Here is a 27,469-nt window from a genome sequence, read left to right as displayed (position 1 = left end):
GTCTTGGCCTTATTGATAAGTCTCATAGAGTCAGTTGATGCGGCCGATAACAATGGCCCTCAAGGATTTGAAGATGTTTTTCAGAGCCTGGGAGAACTTAACAGTATCGCACACCACATCCAGCTGTAGCCCAATGCTCAAGGTACAGTTAAACCAGCAAGAAGAGTCGCGCTTGCCCTTCAAGACCGCGTGAAAGCAGGGCTGCAAAGAATGGAACGTGACGGAGTCATCGCAAAGGTAAGTGAACCTACTTCTTGGTCAAGCCACATGGTGGTGGTGGTGGTCACCCATCAGAGTTAAACAAAGCTATCCTCAGGGAGCATTACCATATGCCAACATCAGAAGACATAGTAACGCGTCTTTTTGGAGCGAGGCACTTTTCTACCTTGGATGCGTCATCCAGGTTCTGGCAGGTAAAGTTAGACGAACTGAGCTCATTCATATGTACCATGAGCACCTGTATGGCAGATATAGGTTTGTGCGGATGCCGTTTGACATAGCATGAGCAATGCACGCAGTGGTAGAGGGGCTTGCTGGTGTAGCCGTGGTTATGGACAACATTTTACTCTGGGGAAAAACTTGTGAGGAACACAATAGCAACCTTTCAAAGTTGCTAACGCGTTCTAGAGAGCATAACTTGAAATTTAACTGAAAAAAGTGTCACTTCTTGCAGCCCCAGAGTACGCTACATGGGTCATGTGCTCACCAAAGGAGGACTCTGCCTGGACCCTAAGAGGGTGGATGACATCCTACAACTACCATCACCCAAAAATCATAAGGAGCTTCAAGCGTTTCTTAGCATGATGAACTTCATAGCGCGCTTCAAGCCAAATATGCCTGCCCTCTCTGCTTCCCCTAGAGAGCTTTAAGGGGAGACGCGGGTCTTAGAACGGCCGACAATGGTCAAAAAATCGATTTTGAGAAATACCCATTGAAGGTTTAACCTCTCGAGCACCTGCACTCAAATTATTAACGCTGAAGTCTGTCAGGAAATGCGATAAAATCATTTTTCAAAACATCACGGCAGCCACGAAATGCCCGCTCGAGAAGAGAAAATTTGTTCTAAATTCCCGCGCGCGCCGCTGGCGTTCCAGTCAGCCGATCGCCGCCATCTTGGGCTTGGTTTGAAGCTGTTTTCTTTGTGCGCATTTTGCGCTATCTCAAAATGGCGTCGCTCAAGCGGTATGGCTGAGAGCGCCAGTTTTCCGAAGGCCGTTTATGGTCTCTGATTGGCTGCCACGCGGCAGCGCGCCGTTCTGCGTCTCGTTCTGTGTCTCCTGTTGGCTGGTGTGACCAGCGCGCCATTTTTTTTTTCTTTGTTTTGCGTTCGCCGCCGTGGCTGCCTTTTCGCGTTCGTCTGCATTTGCGCTCGTGTTTCTCGAAGCACCGTTTTGTGCCGATCGTTTTTTTTTTCTTTTTTTTTTCCCCCTCGCGATCAAGACAGGCATGGAACAAAAGCCAGAAGGCGCCGGTCGCAAGCGTGCTGTCGGGACTTGCGTTACGACACCGCGGGTTCAAATTACAGTGCGAACTGCATCCCGGATCACGATACACTGATGCTGCCGCCGCATACTACTCTACGGTGGAGCAGACGCACTGTGTTGAGCGGTCGCGCCATGTCCGTTTTGTCGGGAAAGTCGGCGACCCAACGCAAGTTTCACCACGGCCTCAGCGCAAAATGCAATGCCATTACAGAGTTCGAGATTTGTGGACATGAAAGCGCTAACTTTATTGCGCACGCGAAGCGCGGAACCTGCAGAGAGATTGCGAAGATGCGAGCGGTCAATCGCACGAACGTCACAACGGAGCTTTTCAGGGCCACCCAACTGTTTGCCACAGGCCCCCATGGAATGGGACCTCTAGTTCCCTCAAGAAACCGTTTGCAGGGCTCAAGATATTATCCTTGAAGCTGGACATCCTAGCCCCGCACTCTCGTCGGCTTTGAAAAAAAAAAAAAAAAAATAAAAAAAAAAAAAAAAAAATAAACTCAACCTTTTTTTTTTTTTTTACAATTTCGTCATGTACACATCTTCAAAATTTTTGGGAAATGTTACGTTGGACGGAATAAGACACTTTTTGTTTTGTTTTGCAGGCGGACAGATAGAGAACACTGAAATAAAATCTGCACTTGAAGATTCCTCCCAAAATTTTCTGCAGTCAAGAGTCAAAACTTCAAATGCGATTTTCTCAACTTCATATTTTTTGCCAATATGACTAGCCTTACGGAACTTTTCATTACGTTCTTGTGGCACAATTTTAATAAATCTTACTCCGTTGCATTCAGGAAGAACTGAACTGTGGAGCTATGCTATTTTTATGTTGCTAGGTTGAACATATCAAATTTGGGGGAGAGTAATGTCAGCTAGTTATATTTAAAAATTATGGGGTATCGGCATAATTGGACATTTTTATATTGGTAAAGTACCTCACTGATAATATAAATAGCATAGCTCCACATGGCAGGTCTTTGGCTACAGCTACATTTTAATCAGAGCCAAATAATATTGAGGGAAAGTGTCTTAATCACCCGTAAGAAATGACCTAATTAGGCATCAGTTATGTTTCTATAGTATGAGAACTAATTGAGATATAGTAAAACAAATTACATTTTTGAAAACAGCAGGAAGAAATACATATACACACCGAATTTCATAGTGATATCTCTAATAATAAAAACATTTGTTTTAAGACCAGTGTCTCCCCTTAAAAAAAAAAAAAAAAAAAAAAAAAAGAGCATACGTAGAATTAGCTACTGTGCGAAAACAAGTTATGGATTGAATTCTAGCATTTGCGGCGCTCCTGGACCCCTCTGCTCGGTCACTGAAGGCTACCAAAGATAAATTCTCGGCGAGGAGGAAAGGCGGGTAGACACCGGGAAAGAACTCTGAAGCTCTCGCATGGGGAGGACGTGGAAATGCTGCGCATTCTGCTTATCACACTATGGCCGTATTTGCGCACTTTTGCAAAAGTTGCGTGTGCTTGTGATCGGAGCGCCCGGTCCGGCCCGGCCTGCCAGAGACAAATATCTCTAATGGCCTGCCTGAGACCAGAGCAAAGTTCAGGTCGTTCGCACATTTACACATAAACCATGTCCCGTCCAGCCCCTACCATCCATGTGGTAACGGCATGGCACAGCGTACTGTTCAAGAGGCAAGAAAAGATGCTTAAAAATGCTCATCTGGCATCGTAGAATTTTGCAGAGCCTTGCTAGAATAAAGAAATTTACCGAGAGAACACTGCAGAGTACCTGAGCGCCAGCAGTGATTGTAGGATGACAAACATGCCGCGATTCTGCATAATGCAGTGCAGTCCACTTATAATGATACCAGATATAGCGATACACCGCTTATAACGATCAAATTCTCGAGAGATCAGTTTTCCCATTGGCCCAATGTAAAAATAAGCCAGATATATAGATCGATTATCGGCAGTACTTGGGATACAATGATAACTTTATCGCCGCCCGGTAGATGTTTACCACAAAGATTTGTCTGAATGTTTGATAAAGAATAAAATACTAACAAGAGAATAATGTGAAAACTCAACATATGGGGCTGTCACATGTAAGAGGCCAAATACAGGGGCTTTTTGCGAAAGCAAAGAAGACGACAACGGCGAAAAGGATTACGTGGAAGGATTAAGAAGAAGAACAAGTAGTCTGTGACATGGCAAGCGCTGATTGGTGAACGGAAGACAAAGACGACGACAAGGCCGACGTGTATGAAAACGGAGGTTATAAAAAGGTGTGATATGAAGAGGCAAGGGGGTAGAAGTCAGAGAAACGGAGGCTCCGGGAGGTGAGGGACGCAACGCTGGCTGCTGAATCGGTGTCCTCAGGTTTGATGGCACTGTATCCGTAGACTCCCTGCTGTTCTCAAACCGGTTCCGGGGATTGAGCGACTACTTAGCCACCTGCTACGTCCAGGGGCACCTCCAAAGCTCGTACCACTGTCCACTAGCATCGCCCAGGAGGTTCACCTCAACGCCACCACGAACGCCAACACTGCTTTAGCCCACGCTTCAACAGGAGGTCGTATGTTGCGGTCAACAAGGCCAGCTAATTGTAAGCTGAACGACACCTCAATGCCGACACCATTCAGGGGGTTTACATGAGACCGACAAAGTCAGGTCGGGTCCCGCCAGCCCGACTGCAGGGGGTGGGTTGGCTCGATCCTACCCGATGGGCGAGGGGAATGTATACGCTGATGCTTTGGGCAGGCGCCTCCTCTCTTGCTTCCTTTCTGGTCGGGGACGGGACCGTGAGCTGTTCGCCTGAGCATTCCTCTTCCTCCTCTCCCGCCTGCGCCTGGTTCACTTGCTTGACAGAAACGAGCTCATGTAAACTTGGACGGGTCGGGCTGGCTCAGCTGGACAACCGGCTCCCCCCTACCCGACCCGCTTGCCTCGGGCTCACTGACACAGGTTGTGTTAGTTTTGTTAATTTTTTTTTTGTTTGAGCATTAGCGCCTGTGTATGTGGGTATTAAATGTGCATCTGTGTGGGTACGGCTGGCGTTTAGTTCATGCTTTCGGCCTAAGCGTTCGCCGGAGATCCGTGACAGGGGCGAAAACAAACTGTCATGGAGAAATCCGCGAACGGCATTGCGTGCAGTTCGGAAATTAGCAATATCATCAGCGCAATCACTACCTGTTGATGCGCAAAGGGTGCGGCTGTATCGTCATCGCCGCTGCATCCGTGGAAGATGGCGCCGACCACATTGACAGCGTGATAGCTCTCGAGACGTAAACAGCAGATTCATCGAGATTTCTGGCAGATTTTCAAGGTTGGAAGCCTCGTGAAAAAATACGGGCATTCGCACTCTACGATTTTTATGATCATCAAGGCTGGGGATGTCATGCCTGCAATTCATCCAGTTGCTAATCGGTTTCGTGCGCACAAGAAAGACTGCCGCCAGCGAACGCGCTACTGGAAGCGATGCTCACAGCGATTGTCAAGCTTCAGCTGCTGCTCAAGCAAGCGCAAATTTCAATTTCCTCTTTTTTAAATATGCTAATGTTATTTTATGGCTATTGATGTATCCTGTAATAAAATGTTTAGTGCTCTTACGATGGTTAGCGTTGTTCAACCCGATCTACCCATCGCTGGTAGATAGGCAAGCTTACATGCAAGAGGAAATATATGGATGTGCATTTCTTTTTTCGTTTTTTTCTTTTCTTGTCACTGGTCCAGATATAACGATAATCGGTTATAACAATCAGATTTTCCGGTTTTCTTAATATCGTTATAAGTGGACTGCAGTGCACATGCAGGCAGCGAACAATTGAGACACACAAGAGAACATCTAAAAACAAAAGCAAAAATGCAGGACCCTCTTCCCCAAACAGGACTACCAGGCAAAACTGACTCAGCAGGCAACTCCTAAAGCTGAGCTTTGTAGAAGCACTCAGCGGCGTAGGAAGCCAAAATGGTTTCCTTTGGCAGAACGTCGAAATTAGCTTTTTTTTTTTTCTTCATTGAAGGGAAGATGTGGCACAGTGCACTGTCAGCAACACGTGCGTGTCTAGCACACAACGGCTAGTGCACATGTCTCAGACCAAACCATTATAAATATCGCCACAGTTCGCAATAAAGATTCGTTCCTTGTTCCCCCATGCTTGTGTGTTAGAGGAGAAAAGTAATTTTTTTTTCAAGTTCATGATAAGGCGTGAAACTATATCCCCCTCAGCCAAAGCTACGCCACCTGCATGTCGGGCGTGCACCCCCTGTGGCTGAAATGGACGCTTCCATCGAGGAGGCTTTATTTGGGACTTCCATTGCTTCCTTTGGAAATTGGAAACATCGCAAATTCTCTCAACGTTTTCTGCCACCTTGCTGGAGCTGTCTACTGCGAAAAACAAGAAAACAAGGTGAGGCACTGGCCGTTGAACAGTCCATGTGCGATCCGTAGAAAGCGCGGGCACTGCCACTGGCCAGAGTGCCAGGGAAGTGCTTGTTTTCAGCATGCTTGCTGGGATGGTACACTTGACAGCACAACTGTTAGAAGCCTGTGATCGCTGAGGGGAGGACGCGCAATGGCGTACAACCTGTGCAATGTTGCTCGATTTTTATCGCGAGAGTTCTGTTTCCTTTAAACAGAACTGCAACTCATTTTCCCTGACATAAGCACAAATTCCCTGAGTTTTCCAGGAGTTTTCCAGATTATCCAAATCTCCTCATAATTCCCGGTCTTCACGGTTTTCCCAGTTGGTAGACACCCTGCATAGTCTCAGCTCGACACCATCCTTCCCAACCGTCCTGACATCTCTAAACAGACTCTCGGTTTCAGAAGCTGCCAAATGGCCTGCTCACTGACTTCAGAAGAGCAGTTCCATGTGTAAGACTCCAGCAGCAACAGTCACTCCGCTACCCCCCCCCCCCCACCCTATGCATAAGTATAGGAGCAGTGTTTGCTATATCGAAGTCCCGTTTAGCGCACAATTTGATATATGAAACTATGCGCCGTGCCCCGCAAGGGCTGCTTCTCTCAACACTGATACATACAGTCGAAGCTCGTTATAACGAAGTAGTGCGGAGCGGGAAAATTTGTTCGTTATATCCAATATTTGTTATAAAAGTGCACTCCCAAATTCCTGTAAATATGTTTACTAATAAAACGAAACAATGTTCACTAATATGGACAACACAAAGGTGCGAAAATGCATAGTTTTTTAATTAAAAGCTTAGCATCAGCATGAAATCTCGCTTTTCCTTGCATGTTGGAGAGCAAAAATGAATACTAAGAAGGGATGTTGTCTCCACGCACAATTTCCACAACAGAGTTAACGGTCTCTCGGGGAGCACAGCGCACATGCACGTGTCGGTAGCAGTGGCAAAAGCACGACAGGGGCTCGCGCCATGACTAGGCAATAGTGATGACATGCCAGTCAGATGCCTGCCAGCCGTTGCATGGCCGGACTCGAGCTGCGGCGGCGGCGACGACGCTCGAGTCAGGCTATAGCAGTTTATGACTTCCGAAATCACCGCGCGCGGTGATCTCGGAGGCCATGGGCTGTTGGTGCTAGTTTTTGTCTCAACCGCTAGATGACGTGGCACACGAACGCGTGGGTGATTTAAATGCACTTCGGCAGCGACGTTCGATTTCCGCTGTGGCTGTTCATGGCCTCCGAGATCACCACGCGCGGGGGTGTGATCTCGGAGGCCATAAGCACTTTGTGGTACTTTATTTTTTTGCCGCTGCTAAATAAAGCGGCACGCGAACACGAGGGCGATTTAAACACACTTCTGCGGCGGGCGATTCGATTGGTTGAAAAAATTGCATTCCTTGAAGTTTTTCCAACTCCTTTAGGGATTTTTTTGCCGTTATAATGCAAAAAAACTGCTTCGTTATAACCAATATAGCATCAAATTTTGAAATTTTTCTTTCGTTACACAGAAAGAACTCCCATAGAAATAAACCATAGACCAACCAAACTTCGATTTTAGTTCGCTATATCCGATATTCCGCTATATCCATGTTCGTTATAGCGAGGTTCGACTGTAGTCATTTTTGCGCGTGGAGTTCAGTCGACTGCACAGCTCTGGCCGCCTGCTGTCAGCATTAACACTGTATACCAATGAACGAGGTGGACATAGAGTCCAAATAAAAACGACGTCTGGCATGATTGCTTTTTTCAGCAAGACACTGCTGCCATGCACAAAGCCAGGGTTCAAAGCACAGGGTGTCGAGTGGTGAAGCCAGCCTTGCAGACAGAATGCAGCACTTCTCGCGTGGCCTGCTTAACTGCTAACAAGAAATCAATTCCACCGTAATTGAACAGAGTAACTGTTCTGTTTATAGCATACTGGGAACAGAATTAGACTTCTTATGATCAGCCATGGCTTTTCCCAAAGCCCCATCTGCAGCAGCAGCAGTTGATATCAACCAGAACCCCAAAGGTGCCACGTGGCGCAAGACGGGAACCCTAACACCCCAATCTGTTCCTATGAAGTACAGTCGAACCCGGATATATCGAACTCGAAGGGAATTGCGAAATAGTTCAATATATCGATAATTCAATATACAGAAATCGTCCCGAAACACCACTTTTGATCATAAAAAATGCTACCGTATTTGTCACATAATCAACCCCCTCGCATAATGAACCCACTTTCCACTTCTGCCCCCAAGAATTAAAAAAAAAAAAAGTCTGCGCGTCCGGCCGTCGCATCCACAGCTCATTTATTGGCAGTGCGTCAAGATGCTGCGCAGCGATAACATCCCGATGTGTTTATGTTTTGACTGTACTTTTGATGTTAGTTCCGGCAGAATGCCAGTGATTGCTTCATTGCACAAGCCTGGTTCGATTTATCACGCCACACTTGGGGTGGGCGGAGTCCACTACCACAAAATAATTGGAAAGCGCGATTTGAAACAAACAATACAGGATGAAAGACTTGAAAAAAATAAATAAATAAAAATAAAAAAATGTGCTGTTTAACGTCCGCAGCCGCCATAGCTTACACTATGCCGCACGTTCAGCACAATGACAAGAATAAACGACTTTAAAAAAATAAAAATAAATAAATAACAGTAATAAAAAAAAAAGATATGTGCCATTTCTTAACGTCCGTAGCCACCATAGCCACCAACCACTATGCTGCACATTCAGCAGCACAAGACAAAAGATGTGCATCTCACATCACCCGGCGCGCACCGAGGGTTCACAACACACTGGAGAAAGTGCCTGACGCTCTGTCTGCCACAGGCTGAGCTACATGCGCGGTGCGTGCTGCTGTGAAAGAAGCAGGAAAGAAAGAGGAATGGCAGAGAGAGAAAGCTCGACAGAAGAATGAGCACGCCCTGGCGCTTCGCTCTAACGCATTATTTCCCCTCTCTCGAACACCACGGCTGCATTGGCTGAGTCTGCTTCGTACCCGCCGTTGCCGAAACAGTTTTCTTTCTTCTTTTACGCACGTGGCTTGCAAATGTCATGTGCTGGCATGCGGCAAACGATCATCGCAAATGCGCGCGCCTTTGGGGAAAGGGCGTGGCGCCGCCCTAGACCAGCCATCACCAAACTGTTCTCTCTCATTCCTTCCGCGCATGACTTGAAAATGTCACGCGGCAAACGGCCGAGGATGATGCAATCATTTTTAGGGAAGGTGCACCTTCCAGTGTGTGCTGCAGAGTTCGATATACAACACACCTTTCCTATACTTTTACATGAATTTTCAAGGAGATATTCCGTGAGTCTGATATTACCCAAAATTTGAACTATCTGGGTTTGACTGTATTGAGAGTGTGCGCTTCCAAGGAGCAGCATGTAGAAGTGTGCCCCACTTTTCAATGCTTGGCACGAAGTGATGCTCTATGTAACGAGCGGGTATGTGAGCATGTAACTTGCATGAAGCTGCACTCTCAGCGAGCTGCTAGTATGCCAGCAGGATGTGCATCACCATAGGAAACGTGCCATTAAAGTGGGTACACACCATATGGACGTTTCCTGGGTTACCAAGACGCCTATCTGTTGGCATATTTTATTTATCGAATTATAGATTTATCAAAGTATTCCGCAATCCCTTTCGACTTCAATATATCCAGGATAGATTGTACCACACACCCTATCATGTGATCCAGCAGACTTCTGTCAATTACCGTATTTACCCAATTCCAACGCGCACCTTTTTTCGGAGAAAATAAGTTTTAAAATCGCATGCGCGTTAAATGCGGGTACAAACCGAAATTGCCCCATAGCTGCCCATCGTCATCACCATTATACGATGTGGGAGCTCATGTGCTGTTGGCAACCATGGGAGTATGGTTGTTTGTCGTTTTTTGCGTCGCACGAGGCATTTGCAACCGGTGAGGTGCTTGTCACTTGCCATTCCTCTCAGCGAGTGTGGCACAAAAGAATTCACTGGACAAACTGACTTGCCTCGCTTCTGCTACGTTTACGGCGTGAGTTCGTCGTCCGTAGCACGACGGTGGTGTTCTCCAGCAGCCCCTACGTACAATATAGTTTTTGAGAATGGATGCAGTGGCCATGAAGACACGCCGTGTCCGCCACGAGAATAGCTTTAAGCGTAAAGATATTCTGCACGCAGAAAAGAGCGAGAATAGGCATGCAGCCCGCCATTTTGATGTGCCAGAGACTTGTGTTCGCGACTGGCAAAGACTGAAAACTTCAATTTTGAGTGCGAAACGTCAAGCAAAGGCTGCCATGGTCTGCGAGCGGAGAGGTTCCCCGACCTTGCGGAATTTCTAATGCCATGGACGGCACTGAAGACGAGATGTGGTCGGAGAGTGAGAAGATGTTCGAGAGTGGCAGTGAATTTTGGGTGAATAAATTGCCTGTTCCCACCTGAAATTATAGAAGTAGTTACACATATTTTTCATTCGCGGAAATCACATTCACTTTAGAAGCGGGGCTCACAGTGTTTTTTTTTTTTCAGTCTTCGAAATTGGGCACGCGTTAAAATCAGTTTGCAATTAAAAAAAATTTTTTTTTTTTTTGTTGAAATCGGGTGCGCGTTGGAATTGGGTAAATATGGTACCTAACTGAACTGTTAGCCTACTTTGGCGATCTTCACTGCCGTGAACATGAAATTGTTTATACTGATTGCCTGAAGCCATATTATGACCCTGCTACACTTTCGTCACTCCAAGTTGCCAGAGTGGCTCTTCCTTGGCAGATTGTAGTGAAGAAGTTCAAGAAGCAGATCAAAACTACAAAGGTGCGAGTAGCCAAACCAGTCAACCACTGATCCCTTTCTGACAGCTACTACTATCTTAAATCCTGCCTTACACTTGGGATGCTTTATACACACATCAAATTATTTCATCCTCCCTTTGGAATTCGATGCATCCAGTATCAACTGTACTTCATTCACCAGCTGCGACAATTCAAATGACAAAAAATAAAAAAAAAAAATTGAAAAAAAAAAAATAAAAATGCTTTAACCCTTTCACTGTTGGGTGTTTCCTGCCGTGACCGACCCCCAGTGTCAGCTTGGTTTCGAGAATATCACAGAACGAACATCGCAATTTATTTTTTATTCCAAATGAGCTACAAATAAATACTCAATGGAAAATTTGAAAATGCACATTCTAATGTTCTGAGAATGTCACAATCTGAGAGGGGCATTCATAGCCAGTGGGGCATTTTGAAATTTTTTGAGTGCTACATCTTGAGATCCAACACCCCATTTTGGCCCTTCCTCTGCCCACGTTTCTCAGTGACAGTGTATAACACCCCCTGAAAAATATTTCTGGCTATACTGCTGGGATTAGAACGTATTTAGAAGCGGAAGAGCCATTGCTGCACTCTGCAGTTAACCATCCAAAAGCAATCGCATGCACGGAGGGAGAACTAGCACAATGCATAAAAGTGGCAACAGAATACAACTGCCTCGTTTGCTGCTGATAGTGGCCAGTGAGGGTGCAGCAAGCAAGCGCAAGTAGTGATCAAGTCACGGTTTGAGAGGCAATGGTATGTGCCTGTGAACTTGACGGGATGTACCAGACACAGCAACAGAATAAAAACAAAGAACCTGTAAAGCTGCGGCAGATGGCAGAACAACCTTTAGAACCCTAGTCGCACAGACGCATGGTCCCTCCCACGACAGAGTAGGGCATGGGGGCGACCATCACCCCCTAAAAAGAAGGGTGGGCAGGGTCACCCCCCATTCTTCGAATATGTATTCCCAGAGAGCGAGACAAAACTAATAGCTTCTGGAAAGATCTGACAAATGGCATGACCAGGCTAAGCACCTGGGCTTTGCACTCCAATACAAATTTTTGAATGCACAGTGGAGAACGCACCGGTATGCCAGTGACACTGCGAGAGGGCAACACGAAAGCATGCCAGTACTCAATTGCAGCGAAAGGGCCTTTGAGAGGCCCCGAATTACACCCTCAATAACACAAAAGCTTTTACGCCAGCCTAGTAAACAGAACTGCACATTTGTGGTTCACGCCACATATTTGTTGAGCTTTCAGGAAGAGCTTGAAGAGCTGGTAGGGTGTAGGTCTGCTGGCCGTGCATTTCTGCCGGCAGCAATTAGCAAGTCGAGCCGACGATTACACGACCAACCTCGAATAATATTAAGAAACAGAGCTGTATCTTACATCAACTTTCTTCAAACAAAGAATGCACTTGGCCCACTACACTAAATAACTAGTACTTTGGATTCATTCTCGACACAAGATACATACCGCTATGCCAATGATCAAATAGCATTACTTGGCGATCTAAAAATCCTCAAGTGCTCCTTGCATGCACAGCAGGCACCTTCTGTCTGCCTCGCTCGAGGCTTACCTGTGCAAAGAGTTCCTGCTGCTGGCGGAGCAGCTCCTCTTCGGGGATGCCCAGGTTTTCAAGGCGGGTGCTCTGTCGCCGCCGCTTTGCAGCCACCGCCTTGCAATCCTTGAGCACCGCCTCTGCGTCCTGGCGGTAGGCACCAAAGCCCAGGCTGTCCAGCGCTACATGTACAAACGACCGTCAGAAAGGGGCTAGTTTGGAAAGCACCCAAAGTTGACAAAGGTGTGGGTGGAAGCATGCATGACTCGAGACGCTCAGGAAACTCTAAAATCACCACGAGGAACCTCTCCTGGAACACAGTTTGAGACTGCATGCTATAAGCTGATGGTTGACGATGAGCCAAGGCCCTCCCTCGGCCAACATATTGTCTGGCACCACCAACTGCATCCTAATTACCGTATATTGCATACAAGTCAACCTTTTTTCGAAAAATGACCTTCCAAAGTTTGGGAGTTGACTTATAATCGAAACAGCCTTATGTGCGAAATCATAAATTCGGCCAATACGCAAGGACCAAAGTAGTTTCAGCCAAGCTGCAGATATCATATCAAATGCGTTCACTCATACCGTATTTACTCAATTGTAAGCACACTTTTTTCACAATCACAATGCCAAAAGCGAGGGACGGTGCTTAGATTCCAAAAATCTAAAGTGCTCCCCCATTTTCATCATATCAAATGTGTTCACTTATACCATATTTACTCGATTGTAAGCACCCTTTTTTCACAATCACAATGCCAAAAACGAGGGACGGTTCTTAGATTCCAAAAATCTAAAGTACTCCCCCATTTTCTTTCTGATACCTTGACAAGATGGGCACGAGAAATAACATTTTATTTTGCAAACAAACTGGCAAACATATTCAGCAAATGTGATTACAGTCCACTTCGCTGTGGCAGCCCTCTAAATTTCAACTTATTCCTACAACATTCATTAACGCTGTCAAACTGCTTACATCAAACAAAACAATCTGTCCCGTGATCCCTGTGTGTAACCTGCCGAACTCTGCCGAATGGCCGCCAGTTGCAGGTCCACGTGACAGCATGCTGATAGATTTATTGGTGTCACTTTCAGTCAGCTTTTGATGTTCTGTGCCGCCGACTCTCGTGTAGTGTCAGAACTCAGCAGCACAAGCCGGAGATCGCACCGCTATGGCACCATAGAGCCACGGACGTCGCGCCATTTCGGAACACCACAATGGCAACCTTGTTTACGCGCTCTTTATTCCAAAAAAGGCGGTGCTCAGATTCACCTGCAAACCCTTTTCTCCCAATTTTTCTTTTGCATTTTTTTGCACTTAGAATGACAAAAATACGGTAGTTTAGCAAACATGTTAGGTTTCTGGTGTTTAATGTCCCAAAGCAACTAGAGCCATAAAAGACGCGATTTTGCAACAGTCGTCAGACATGGTATGAAAGCCTAAAAAACTGAAATTTGCCTACTAAAGATTTCTTATTTGTCAAAAGCAATTTATACAATCCATGTTTTCATAGGACAGAAATGCTTTGTAGACGAAATTTGGCCATTCCACATAAAACCTAGCAACGCCGTGCTTCAGATTTAATCCAATTCCAAACCAAGTGGCCAATAATATACTCTCAAAAGCATCTCTGCACATATTTTCCATGCCTAGTGGTGCAGCAAGGCAGACATTTGACGCATTGGGAAAGTATGGGAGGGATTGGAGAAAGCAAAGAAGGGTAGTACTTCATGAAGGGTACACACTATCCAGTGCTCCTAGAATAAATAATACCTGTCACCAGACACTGTACACTCCGCATATCCAGACAATCTTTTTTCTTCCCTCCTCTCTCCTTTTATCTCTCCCCCCCCCCCCCCCCCCCCCCCAACGAAGATCCTTCAAGCAACGTTGCTCGGTACAGCTGTTGTCTCATAGGTGTGGCACATGGCACCAATGTGCAGCAACCAAATGCAATCCCCAGGGCTTTTATGTGTCTGGTTCATTACATTCTGTGCTGTGGTATACATTCAATCTCACCATTTATCTTTGTCAAATTGCGCATATACGGGTGTAGTGACCTTATTCTAACACTTTTCTCGATCATGTAGTTTTTGTAAAAATCAAGATACCAAGCTTGTTTCAAGCCAGCATGTCTTCCTGCCCCAAGATAGATGGCTGCAAATATTTTATTGGCAAAATAAACATGTTCTTGCATCCTCTAGGCCCCCCCCCCCCCCCCCCCAATCATCCGCCTAAGAAAACATTAAAACTGACAGCGCAGTAGAGTGCAGACACGTTTGATATTGTCATTTGATTTATTATTTCTTACATTTATTTATTTAAAATACTACAAATCACTGAAGGCATTGTTGCAGGGAGTGTTAGAGGGGAAAAAACGTGGAAAATGATTAAGGGAGCAAGGTATCATAACAAGACAATGAAAATTCAACTGAGGAGCAATATAGAGTGAAACTTCAAAATAAGAAAAGCGATTGTTACATACTAAAAAAAAGGCACAAATACACACTATGGAAACCAACAGGTGGTAACAGTTTTTGGCACACACTATTACAAAGATGCCATCTTAGCACACTCACAAATTCCTAGTCATTTGCAGACACTACTATTCGAGGCAGTTTGTTCCACTGATTAATGGTGCAGGGGAAGAAAGACGACTGGTATGCTTTTGTTTGAAAGGAAATTTCACCATATTTTGCTATGGTCATATCTTTGCGAAATGAAGGTAGGTGGATTAGGGAAAACATAACGGTTGATGGAGATATGATTGTAGTCAATCTAATTTACAGTGAATGCCTAGCTACAGTATGGCGCACAACAAGCATGTCTCAGCTCGGCATTTTCTTTAAGGTGGTGACATTAGTGTTGAACTGATACAAGTGAGTGACAAATCGTGCTTCATTTTCTGTACAGATTCAAATTTGGCAGTGAGGGCAACAGGCTCTGAGCTCAAGGCCACACCTGCAGATAGCACGAGCATAGAATAATATATAAGTTCTCTTACAGTAATCGCGTGATGCTTTCCTGAAGTTTCTTCTAAAAAAATTGCATACTAAAGTGAATGAGCAAGAAAAGCGCCATGAGTTTCATATTACGGCAGCGGTAGCCAGGAGCACAGGGCTTAATTTACATTATACTGTGTTGTCTATTGTGTTTCTTGACACGGATTACACTTGGAAGATAAAGAAACTCGTTTATTTTGCTAGTAAAATAATTTCAGTCATCCATCTGAGGAAAGTAGGAACGTGCTGGATCAAGACACACTTGGTATCACTACTCTAACTCAAATAATCTGCACGATTGAGGAAAGTTAGGAAACTCACCCCACCCGTATGTAAGCAGTCTGATGGACATAATCACGTGGTTCCCATACTAGAGCAATGAATGTCAATACACAAAAAAAGCTCAGAGCATTTGAGTGCTGGCATGTACCGCGTAACAGGCAGCAGCCGCTCCATGGGCTGAGGGTGATAATGATACAGGAAAGGGAGATTAAAAGAAAAAAAGAGAAAGGACGAAAGAAAAAGACCAACTACATTGATCCACATCAGATTGTACCGTGTCTTGTCTGGCGACAGTGGCAAATGGCCCGTGGGTACCCTCGACGCAGTACTATCCAAAGAAGTAAGATGTCTGCACGCCCTGCTACATGTCATTCTTTTCATGGATTGATGTCTGGATGATACTCTGCAGTTGAAAATGTGGTTCGAGACTCGGTTCAAGAACAAAGGGCCAAGGTCCCAAGTGTTTACTACCATGACAGCAAAGCGAAGGCACGTGCTGCCGTGGAGGAGACGTGCCCCCTGCGTACAGACTTGAAAATGCCCCAAACAGGCGGTAAAAAATTTACAAGACAGAGCTGCCTGGGCCTAAGAGGACGCACAGTGGGTAACGGCACTCGACATGGACTGCCAACTGACAAGGTCTCTGGTGCGTTCACCTAGTGTGGCACTTCATCACCGCTTCCAGTGGCCAGCAGCAGCAGTGGCTCAGATGACTGCGACCTTCATGCAAGTGGTGACAAATCATGAGAGGCATTTCGTGCACGAATAAACGTCTCTGAATGACTCAAGTCTTCTGAAAAACTTACTGGTAAACTATGGCCGCAGCGCCATTTTGTGTCGACCTCTATCTGGGGTCAAAACTATGTTGTTTTTTTTTTGTAAAGGAGGTCTCACGAGTTGAAGGGTCGCATGAAAGACCCCACAAAAAAACGCTTTGCCACAACATGAGCGAGCCTTGGTCACCCAAGCATAGTTAAGGAAATATAGAGCAGTCTTTGACCACAGTCTGTTGCAGACTTTTGACCACATGTTAGGTGCTACACGCAGCAAATAGTGTCCCTGCACTCTAAGTTGTGGCACGCACAAAAAGCCCCTGACACGCGAGAACTGCAAGGCACCAGCTCGCAACTAAAGTGCGCGGCTCGGAAGGAAAATGGCCTGTTAAAGTAGGTATGTCGTCCTCAGCAATGTTGATTCACGAAATTCTCCACAGTGCGTTTGAAAGTAGTACAAATTACGTAGCTTTATAAATGTTGCTAACATATCTTTTATCTTTCACACCCTTTTTTTGTGACACAAGAATGTACAGCTGGTGCCAACTGCTGGGGGCCAAGAGAATGGTGACAGCTCTCGACTCGACTGCGGCGGCTTTCACAACATATAAGATGTTTCAAGAAGTCAAACTGCCCTATTTACATTTACTGTAGCGCTGCTACCCGATTAGCCATTTTGTGTAACAAATTTAGTACTGCAACTGGCCTTGCTGAGATATCTAGTTTGGTTTCGTTTGTGGGGTTTAAAGTCCCAAAGCGACTGAGGCTATGAGAGACGCTGTTGAGAGATGTGGTTTAATGGTATTAGACTCCACAGCCTGGTGGCCTGCTGCACAATAGCAAAAAGGCCAGGCCATGGCAGTGGTTCTGACGATCAATGCACTAGTTTGCTTCTCTGATAAATCCGTTTGCCTCTCAAAAACACTTGTCAAATAAATACCGAACTCACAATAGACATGGTCATTCAGCTGCAATATCCTATCTGCTCTGGAGGCTTCCAAGCACCACAGTTCCAGGCAAGCAAACACCAATGCACCTTTAAAAAACGGCACTCGATCCATGAAAGTCTGACACAAACCACTTGCGTCAAGTAAGCTTTCGGACATGGCTGAACTTTGCATGTATGCCACAACAGTCAAAATGTCCACAGGTACACAGGTAGCTACTACCACCCACTGGCTCAGCCCATGCTAACACAGGAGCTTGCGCAACTATTGTCACGGCTGCTTCCAAACTGCGACAGAGAATCCTAGTTTTAGCAAAACTTCAGCAACAAGCGCCTGCCAGCGTGAAAGCAGAAGACCTGGCTGCCACACTTTGTGGTGTGCTCTAGCAGCCTAAAACAGAGCCCGAAACCTGGGCATGCTGCTTTGCCGAACCACTCTGCCAAAACTTCAGATATTCTTACACCATGGCACAAGGCAACAGAGATGGGGTGATGGTTAGAGAGCAACTCAGAACACGGGCTGCTACAAGTGCGACTGCCACTGGTGCCCAACAGAAATTATAAGAGCTTTACAGTACCCGCTTTATTTTGCAATTACTGTAAAACCTCAGTGACACAAGTTTCGTGAAATCGCAAGAAAATTATGCATGCAGAAGCATAGGAAAGGCATTCATGGAGATCTGTTTACGGCCGAGGAGTTCTATTTAAGACTGCATGGCCACAGCTCGCCACTTACAAAGTGACTGTGAGACTGTGACAGCAGCAACGTGTGGGCCATGTGCTGTCTCAAACTGCTCGTGGCAAATTGCTCACTGGTGCTCATTGTCTTTTTTTTGTTTTGGTTTTCTTGCCACTTTATTGCAGCCAAGCTATTTCCTATGCTTTGGCCCGTGGTTCCACCGGTTCATTCTCTCAGAGCACCAAACTGTGCACTTGCTGTTTGTGGACTGAGGTCCCCCCAGAGGTGACGTCGCCACTTACGATACCTCTCCTAGCCTTCCACTGCAGGCTCAAGGTCTGTCCTGGCTTAGTCCTATCCACCTCTGATCTCTTCATTCACCTGATACCACTTTGGTACCGACTAACTGCTCCCTCTTTTCAGTTTCTCAAGTGCTTACGCTGCCTTGACAAGTGGTGTCCCTGAAAGGTAGACGTCTGGTGCAAGGGCTCCACTGCTTGAGCCAGAATGTCATACATGGCCCAAAGGACACGAACACAGAGTAATAAGAACAGAGAGTGCACCTACTACCAAATGAGTTATGTATACAACAGGTGGTGTTTTACAAAACAAACTCACTCAGTAGCAGGCACTCTTTCAGGCCCGCTTACTACCCTGTGTTCATGTCATTTGCGCCAATCAAATCTGTAGCATGAATCAACTAACCCTACAGAAAGTGTTTCTATACAATTTCATGTCAGACCCATGCAAACATTAAAAATGCTTCCTAAACTATGCACACCATTATGGGAATAGATTTGTCACAGGCCTCAGGTTAGACAGAGCGCAACATTTAGTACTCTGCGATAGGCACGCATATCTAAAAAATAATATACAATTAAAACAATTAATATACAATTAAATACCAGCAAAGACACCCTGCAGGCACCTTCCATTTGTTCTATGCGGTTAGTGTAATGTATTTCGACTGACGGCACCAATCATGCCAGCAGACGTGTCAAATGTCTACGTGAAAGCCTGGTCAAAGGGACAGGCCAAACGGCAACCCACCTCCGAGCACGTGGTCTGCTGAGATGGTCTTCTTCTGCTGCCGGTTGCAGATGTCATTGGCCTCCGTGGAGAGGTGGTGGATAAACTCTGTGCAGCAAGCCAAGATGAGCTCGCGTGCCTCATTGGCTATGCGTACATTGGGCAGCAACTCCTTGATCATCTTGTTCATGGCAGCACGTGGGATCGTCAAGTCCTCATCCTCGGCACTCGCCGTTTCTGCAACAACGAGCCATGCACTCAGCCCAAATGGTGCGACGGTGAGGAGCATCCCTGCTAACAAACAAAAATGACTTTACGGACCAGCAAATCGCGAGTCAGTAAGTCAAGCAGTGAGAAAGGGCAGCGTTTTTACTGCTTCACCACAAAACCGTGTTCAGAGTTCAAAAGGCAGCGTTGCGTAGCACCATTCATAATGAGTGCTCGATCCTGCACAAAGCTGTGCGATGCTTAATTGGACTGAAGTGTTTTCACACAGCACGGTGCAGGCAGTGGTAGCCCTCCGACTCAGTGTAGATGCTGCAACACAGTCAAAACAGGCCAACAAGAACCTACCTAGACACAACTGGAACCAAATGGAATTTGCATCATTTCAGCTATGCTCAGAGACCACTTCCAATTTGTCTTTCTCAACTGGGTTGCCCTTGAACGATGTTTTGCATTCTTTTTTTCATTTTGCTTCAACCATGGATAATTCAAAAGCCAGCTTAATTAGAATAACAACATGAAACAACGAGCTTTAAATCAACAAGGTACTACTGCCCACTGTCAAATGGTCGAGACAAGCAAAGTTGCATGTGAAACACATCCTGTTTATTGGCGGCCTTCATACAAACCACCAGTGGTAGCTAGATTGCCAGAGGGTCTCGCTCAATTAATACACAATACACACACACGAAACATGTGACGCAGCAGGCTGGTTCCTTGCAAGTCAACACCTGTTTGTGATGTAAGCAAGATGGCAGTGGCATTGCTGTAGTCCAACTTGGCCAACTGGGGGTGAAAAGCAGGCTTAGCTCCCATAGGAATACTTGAAAAACATTTAAAAGCAGTCTTCTGACTTCAAGGTGCACCTATGATGACGTCGCGCCACCATGAACATGTACAATAGAGCCATAAACCGAGAAAAGTAATTTTTCAGGGGGATTGTTTTGAACACAATGCGAAAAATATATGGGAATGAGTCAAAAGTGTGACCCATAGACACACGAGCAATCAGAACTTACTAAAATACTTTTCTCTTTTCGCAAAGCACGAATGAAGACGGCCAATCAATAAAAAGTTGGAGAGTGGTTTTAAGAAGAGGGGGACAAAGTATGCAACGTCATTTAGATGTAAATAATGTTAGAAATGCTCCAATAAGCCAATGTTATGAAGCTGGACAAACCTAAAATCAAGGTGCCTGTGTGCTGTGCGATGTCAGTGCACGTTAAATAATCCCAAGTGGGTGGTCGAAATTTCCGGAGTCCTCCACTACGGCGTCTCTCATAGCCTGAGTCGCTTTGGGACATTAAACCCCAGAAACCAACCAACTAAAAATCTCAGTATTCGCTGCACAGTTCTCCAAATTGGGCAATTAAACTCCTTGCTTAGACATGTTCCCAAGCATGCAATATCTCTGCTTAAATACTGCCATCCTAACAACACAAAGGTTTAAAGGGAATCCCCAGACAGGATAAACAATAAACGAAAATGAACAGTAGCACACTAGCAGAGAACAAATACAGTTTACACACAGGCAGAGCTCGTAGTCGTAAGAGACAAAAGCGGCTGCGGGCATTACCTAGACTGCCATCCTCTATAATGAACGGTTTTCTTTTTCATTCACTTGCAGCCACACTTCAGGGCTACATTTTGAATGCAAAAATTTTGAAGCTGCATAGTTTGAGCGACAGTATTATAAGCAAATTCTGCAAACATGGCAGCAGAGCAAGCCACAAAAAACACCAAGAGAACAGCGCACCGCGTTTGTGTGCCAGGCATAATGCACACTTATCGTGGCATTTTAAAAATAGACTTCCTTCAATATGACGTTGCGTACTTTAACACACTCTTCTGCAAATTACTCGCCAACTTGCTACCGACTGCCTCAATTCATGCTCTGCAAAACGACGAAATTATTGTGACGAGTTTTGCTGCCGCATGCTTCTATGGGTTATGGTTCCGAATCACAGCCTCGTACGCTTTGTTGTATTAAGAATATTCCACCCTCAAGATGGCATTTCACATTTCCTCGATCAGGCTTAGGATGTTTATGCTCTCTCTTCAACAAGGAACTTCACAAGTGTACTGTGAAATCAAAACAGTCTTTTGAAAAGTTTAATTTCCATTATGCCCAAGGATTCGAAGATTTTGTTTCATCCCCAGTCAGCTGCAGAATCCGCGAGTGCCTCCTTTGTTCGCAAACACAGTGTTGGTCCGTACCTATTATGCTCACATTCTCACGGCACAATGTAAGGTTTCTGGGGTATATACTTTGTGTACAGTGCTGCTCTTTAATGGACTGGACTCGAGTGTTCTCACAGCACACTGTGGTTCCTTTAGGAATTCAAGCGGCACGAGTACAGCTTCTAAGGCAGGTTCTCTGCAGCAGACATGCCTAGGAGTCTGCACTGGCTGCAGCACCGACACGTGGTGGGAGAGGCACACCACCCCACCTGCAGTGTTGCCACCTCTGTTGTCTAGCACTCTGCCAAAGCAGTCTCAAAATCCACTAAAAGTATGTTAAATATTTTAAAAAACCACCAAGATATCCACTAATATGTACTGTGGTGCCGGATGTAGAAATATGTGCACTGCAACCTCTGCACGGCTTAAAAATGGGATGAAATTTATCATTCGGTGCCAGGCTAAGCGGAGTGCGGAATAAATTGTTTAAAAGCGCAATGTGCTATATTTTACAAATCTACCTTAAACATTTGGAAATAGCAATAACAAGGATACCAATCGCACTGTTAGGTAATTGCAGCAAGTTCAGCTGGCTAAACGATCTTTCAACCTCCACGTTGAGTCGCCTATCGCCGCGCGCCTCGCAGATTGGACAGACGGGCCAATGGATGGGATTACTTGACACTCTAGAGCTGCCACGTGCAGAAAGGCACCAGCTGCGAAGATCCCTGTGGTCATTACCTCAAAGCGTACAATATAACTGCCCACGGCAACAAAATTGACCACATCACAGACAACCAGACGGCTGTCGCTGTCTGAGATCGCCCCTACAATTCTTCGCACATAACCTGCAGATGTTGCTTAAGCAGAGACAAGTGACAGAACTCAACATCCACTAAAAAACCTAAAATCCACCAAAACAATAAGGCCCGCAAAATCAAAATTCATAATTAGGTAAAAAAAAAAAAAAAAACGCTACCCGCTAGATGCAAATTTTTTCCGCCAAGAAAAAAAAAAAAAAAAAAAGCCTAAAAAAACCAGATATATTTAGCATAAAATCCGCTAAAATGGCAACACTGCCCACCAGGCATCACTGGCAACATCTCTGGCAGAAAATGTTACCATCATTTATGACTACTGCAGCACCAGGGTATGATGGGGGGTCTCCAGTGGCCATCCATTTCTTTGCGGTGCTAACACCCGAGTTCGTTACGACTAGTCCTGCTCCATGCACTGCCAGTGACAGGTAAATCACTCAGACTGCAAACTTGCACCACAGAGCAAACAATGTGTCTGGTTACAGAAACCAGGCAAGGTCAGCATGCAAAACACTGAAACGAGTGCACTCAAACAGCTGTGGGCACAGGCCTGGCCACTGCTCAACATGCACACACTACAACATGCATGCCCCCCCTCCGTTTCAAAAAAGAAATATAATGCTACAGGCAGACAGGAAGCAAGGTGGTACAGGCTAAGTCAACTGCTTCATTTAAGCACACACAATTTATTAAAATATATGATGTGTGCTCCAATAAGCAAAAAAACTCAAGTTGAGAACTGTGCTATGTCAGTCTTGTATACTACAACTAAAATTGCATTAATTAATTAAACAACTAAGCCCTGAAAAACCCAAACGATGTTACCCTTCAATACCTACAATTTTCTTCACACTGCATCACACTGTCTGCAAGTGTGAGCCTTAACAGAACAAAAAAGTGTATACATTATGTCACAAAAGTATTGAGAGTTAAAGCGTTCAAAGCAATCGTCATCTATAGCCTACTGAAGTCCACTCTGGCACAAGATCCTCTCCTGTTAGCCTACTTGCAAATTTCTCGGTATCATCCAAGCACCTAATTCTCTGCTTCTGACTTTACTTGGAATCACAAGGTACCACCAGTCTATACCTCCCTTAACATTACATACCCTGCCCATTTCTTGTTCTCGATTTCAGCTAGGATATTACTCATTCAAATTTCTGCCCTTCACTTCCACCCACTTTTTTACAGTCTCTAATATTACACCTGCAATTCACCTTCCCATAGTTCAATGGGCTGTCCTAACCTTAATTTCATATTTGTTAGCTTACAAGTTTTTGCCACACAGACTAATGTTGGCATGAAAAAACTACTCTGTAACAGTTAAAGGTGTTTTCCATAATGAGTGCACTAGTGACACATCTATGTCACTGTGCACGCGCAGTGGATTTCTCCAATTCCAGCAGATACCCATACTACATGTAGTTCTGTCCATCAAAGCAGCCCACTTACATCAGGGTTTATTTTAATGCTGAATAAACTCAATTTGTGAGGAAGTGTGCAGTTTTCACCTACATACTCATAAGCACCTATATGCAGCTCTCTACATTTGTGAAATAATACAAAGGCAAAGCAGACATGTACAGCAAAACAAAGCAATACCCACACAAAAGCCAAACCAGGCGTGCAAAAGCTAAAGGGAGCAATTTTTGGAGCATAAAAAAAATAAAGAATTTGGAGCAGATCACAGGAAAAAAAATAACTGCATTTTGGAGCACGACCACTTTAACAGGGAGGAAGCCTTACTCTCTGCCCCCCCCCCCCCCCCAAAATAAATATGTCAAAAATATTGCACCCTACAAATGAGAACCAGGGGAAATCAAGCCAGGGTCACCTATCACTGGTGCTTGCTAGATTACCTTCGAGAATCCGGCCCGCACCGATATTTGTAATAAACATTTTCATACTGCCCCAAGGCATCCTATCGCAATAAAAACAAATTAAGAAAACTGAACCATGAAACCAAGGAGGTAATTTTTTTTTTTTTTTTTCAAAATTCGGGACCAAATAAAAACTGGAAGACTTCAGGATGTTTTTTTTTTTTTTTTTCATCCTTAATCACGGGATCTTATCCTGTTCACAACACTCATAAAAATTGTTTTGCTGTCCGCAAAAGCCACTCCTTGAGTCCTATGTGGGCAGCTTCTGAAGAGCCCAATTCAAAGGCAGCCGTGACTGCCATCACCCTGCGCCCAAAAGCGAATGCAATTCAAAAAGAACAAAACACAAAGCGTCGACTAAAAAGCCAACAGAGTAAAAAAAAGGAGAAAAGAAAAACAGCGGCCAAAAGGCGACGGGGCAAATGCCGAAAGCAGATAAGGAAACGCCTTGTAAGCAAACAGAACTGGCGAACGCGTCGTCGGTTGGTGATTTACGCTCTCTAGGGGCAAGCAGTGACTCGGTGGTTTTGACTTGGCCGATAATTCGCCTCAGAGGAGACGATGATAGGGGATCATTTTACGACCCTTGGAGAAACCGGTTTGACTGGGTTGTTAAGGGGGGAAGTCAACACTTTCCTGTGCCCAGCTCCCCAATATGGCAGCACTCTTCACCCCTTTGTAAAATCGTGTATACAGTGTTCTGCAACTTTATTGGAACCGGTCGAAGCGGGAAAATTTTACAAGACGGCTCCAATAAAGTTGCAGAGCACTGTACAAAGCACACTACAGTATCGCTGTTTCAGTAGCCGTAAATGTTATTTTTGGCGGCCTCGGGTAGTACCTCGGCCTCAGTCGCGCCATTATGGAATTCAAGCACCTGTCGAATCTGTCTGCATCGAACTCACCGCCCTTCTTCGCACTCTGACCAGGATTTTCCTTTGTTGTAATTTCTTCCTCCATCGCACTCTGACCAGGAATTTCCTTTGTTGTAATTTTTTCCTCCATCGCATTCTGACCAAGATTTTTCTTTCTTGTAATTCTTTTCTCCTTCTTGCTTTTTTCCTTCATTGCACTCCGACCAGGATTTTTCTTTCTTGTAATTCTTTTCTCCTTCATCGCACTCCGACCAAGATTTTTCTTTGTTGTAATTCTTCCTTCCTCCATGAGCGTTGCGCGCCTACACGGCTAGATTGGATTAGCTAAGACTGACTGAAACAAAGACCTGCACAGATAGATAGCACTGCTCTAGTGCGCACGCGCACCTAGCCTTCGCCGCTAGGGAAAGAACACTACGAGAAGCCTGGCGCTATTGTAAACCTGTTGATAAGTATGGTCTATTAGTTCTGTCATTTTTCTTCGTCGTTATAGTTTAATTATCTGTCCACGCTGTAATACACACACGAGCACCTGTTATGCGCAGCGGGTAACTGCAGTGCCGTCGCACGAAGTGGAATCGCGGTATATCCTCTGGCGAGAGAGAAACATTATAAAAATAAACTCTCCACTAAAATACAAAAAGGCAAAATTTTTGAAGTATAACTCGGGCAAAGATTTTTTTTTTTTAATTTGGGTACAGTTTGTTTAAATTAATTTATGAATTGATGATGATGAAAAGGCCCGTTCACACTTGCGACTAGCAGCGGTCGCGCGACCGTTTGGTCGAAAAGCGACAGTCGCAAATGGTCGCATCGATCGAAAAGCGACTGCCGCGGGCCGATCGGGCACTGCTCGAATTTCCAGTCGCGCGACTACTAGTCGCAAACCATTTCACCAATCAGCGAGGTCCCGGAGTACTCGATCGAGCACCTTCTCAATGCAATTAAAGAATACCCCTACCTTTTCAACAAGCGGCACCCGGAATTCAAGGGCAGGGAGAAGGAATATCCGGTAAGTACCATGAACTTTTGAGAAATGGGTTTTTCACGCAGGCGCAACATTTTATATTGACGGTAATTGACACCGTCTATTCGTCGTCGGCGTTCTCCTGGAAACACGAGAGCGCGGCATGCGCACGGGCTCGCCTGAAAAAGCTAAAGTGTCTGGCAAGCGGCTGCTACCGACGTTCGCTGTCATCGCCCAGCAGCTCTCCTACTCCCAACTCGTTCGGAACGAGAACAGAACGAGAAGGCGACTGTCGCAAGTGTGAACATCGGTAGTGGCGAGCTCCTCTCCTCTGGTCGCGCGACTGGTAGTCGCGCGTCCTCAACCCTTTGAATCGGGCGGCGGCGCCACAGGCCGCCTAGCCGTGAGTAGTAATGTAGTTTGGAACTATTCTTTCCTTGCTTTCAGCCACCAATCAGCTAACCTCCGTTTGGTTATTTCTGCCTTTTTAAAGTCTATTTTTCCTCCATTATCCTTACACCCCAATGCTCTGGCTAAACCTGCCCCATTGCCTTGAACTATAGGACGAAGCCCTTTACAGGAAATTATTAAGTGTTCAGCCGTTTCCTCATTCTCCCCACACACCCTGCAGTGTGTATCTCTTGGTGCTTGACTCGGTACGTCTTAGTCCGCAATACTCCTGTCCTAGCCTCGAACAACAATGAGCTGCCCCTAGAATCATCGTAAATGTTTTCTTTGGCTATTTCCTGCTTGAAAGTTCTGTACATTTCCAATGCTGATTTGGTCTCCATTCCTGTTTTCCACAGACCTCTCTCTGCTTCTTTAACCCTTTTCTGAATTAATAATTCCTGGCTGGTCTCCCTACTGCTGTCCAAATATTTGCTTGCCAATTTTCTTGTCCGCCTTCTCCATCTTGTGTCAACATTTCTCATGTAGAGGTAGCTGAAGACTTTCCTAGCACACCGCTTTTCTCCCATTTTCTCAATCGTTGCTCGAACGCTATCTTGCAGCCAGCTTCCCTGCTCTCAAAAGAAGACCATCCCAGGTCCCCCTGCACACCCTGGTTTGGCGTATTCCTATGAGCTCCCAAAGCAAGCCTACCCACCCCGCGCTGCTTAATTTCCAACCGTGCTCGGACCTCTGATCTCATACACAGGACTGCATTGGCAAAAGTTAGACGAGGAACCATCACCCCTTTTCAAATCCCTCGCACCACTTCATACCTATTGTAATTCCACAGTGCAGTTTTTCATGACGGCTGAGTTTCTGCTTCCCTTAGCTGCCAAATATTTTTCATGCTCCGTAGATGTTCAGCTCCATTATTTATCCACACCCCAAGATACTTGTACTTATGCACTACTTCCAGCATGTCCTCCTGTATCTTATGTTCACCAGCCTTATTAAAAATCATGACTGCCGATTTTTCCTTGCTTAACTGCAGACCTAACTTATCTCCCTCTGTACCGCAGATATCCATCAACTCCTGCAAATCTACCCTGTTGTCAGTCATCAGTACTATACCATTTGCATACATTAGTCCTGGTAATGACTGTTGGACAAATTCTCCTTGCT

At 45.4% G+C, this 27,469-nt stretch overlaps 1 protein-coding gene across 1 annotated transcript in view; it reads right to left on the bottom strand.

Annotated features, from left to right (window-relative positions):
• LOC146184815 (protein Dr1-like) overlaps positions 1-27,469 on the bottom strand; it is a 61,869-nt gene that overhangs the window by 24,275 nt on the left and 10,125 nt on the right. The window contains exons 3-4 of the mRNA XM_084609492.1: positions 18,973-19,188; positions 12,258-12,421 (exon numbers count right to left, since the gene is read on the bottom strand). Coding sequence (XP_084465618.1) covers positions 12,258-12,421; positions 18,973-19,188 — 380 coding nt within the window. The remainder of the gene's footprint in view (positions 1-12,257; positions 12,422-18,972; positions 19,189-27,469) is intronic.

Source organism: Amblyomma maculatum, chromosome 7, assembly GCF_055883805.1.
Source record: "Amblyomma maculatum isolate TAMU_Amacu chromosome 7, ASM5588380v1, whole genome shotgun sequence".
Lineage (NCBI taxonomy): Eukaryota > Metazoa > Arthropoda > Arachnida > Ixodida > Ixodidae > Amblyomma > Amblyomma maculatum.
This window is presented reverse-complemented; position numbering and strand designations above follow the sequence as displayed.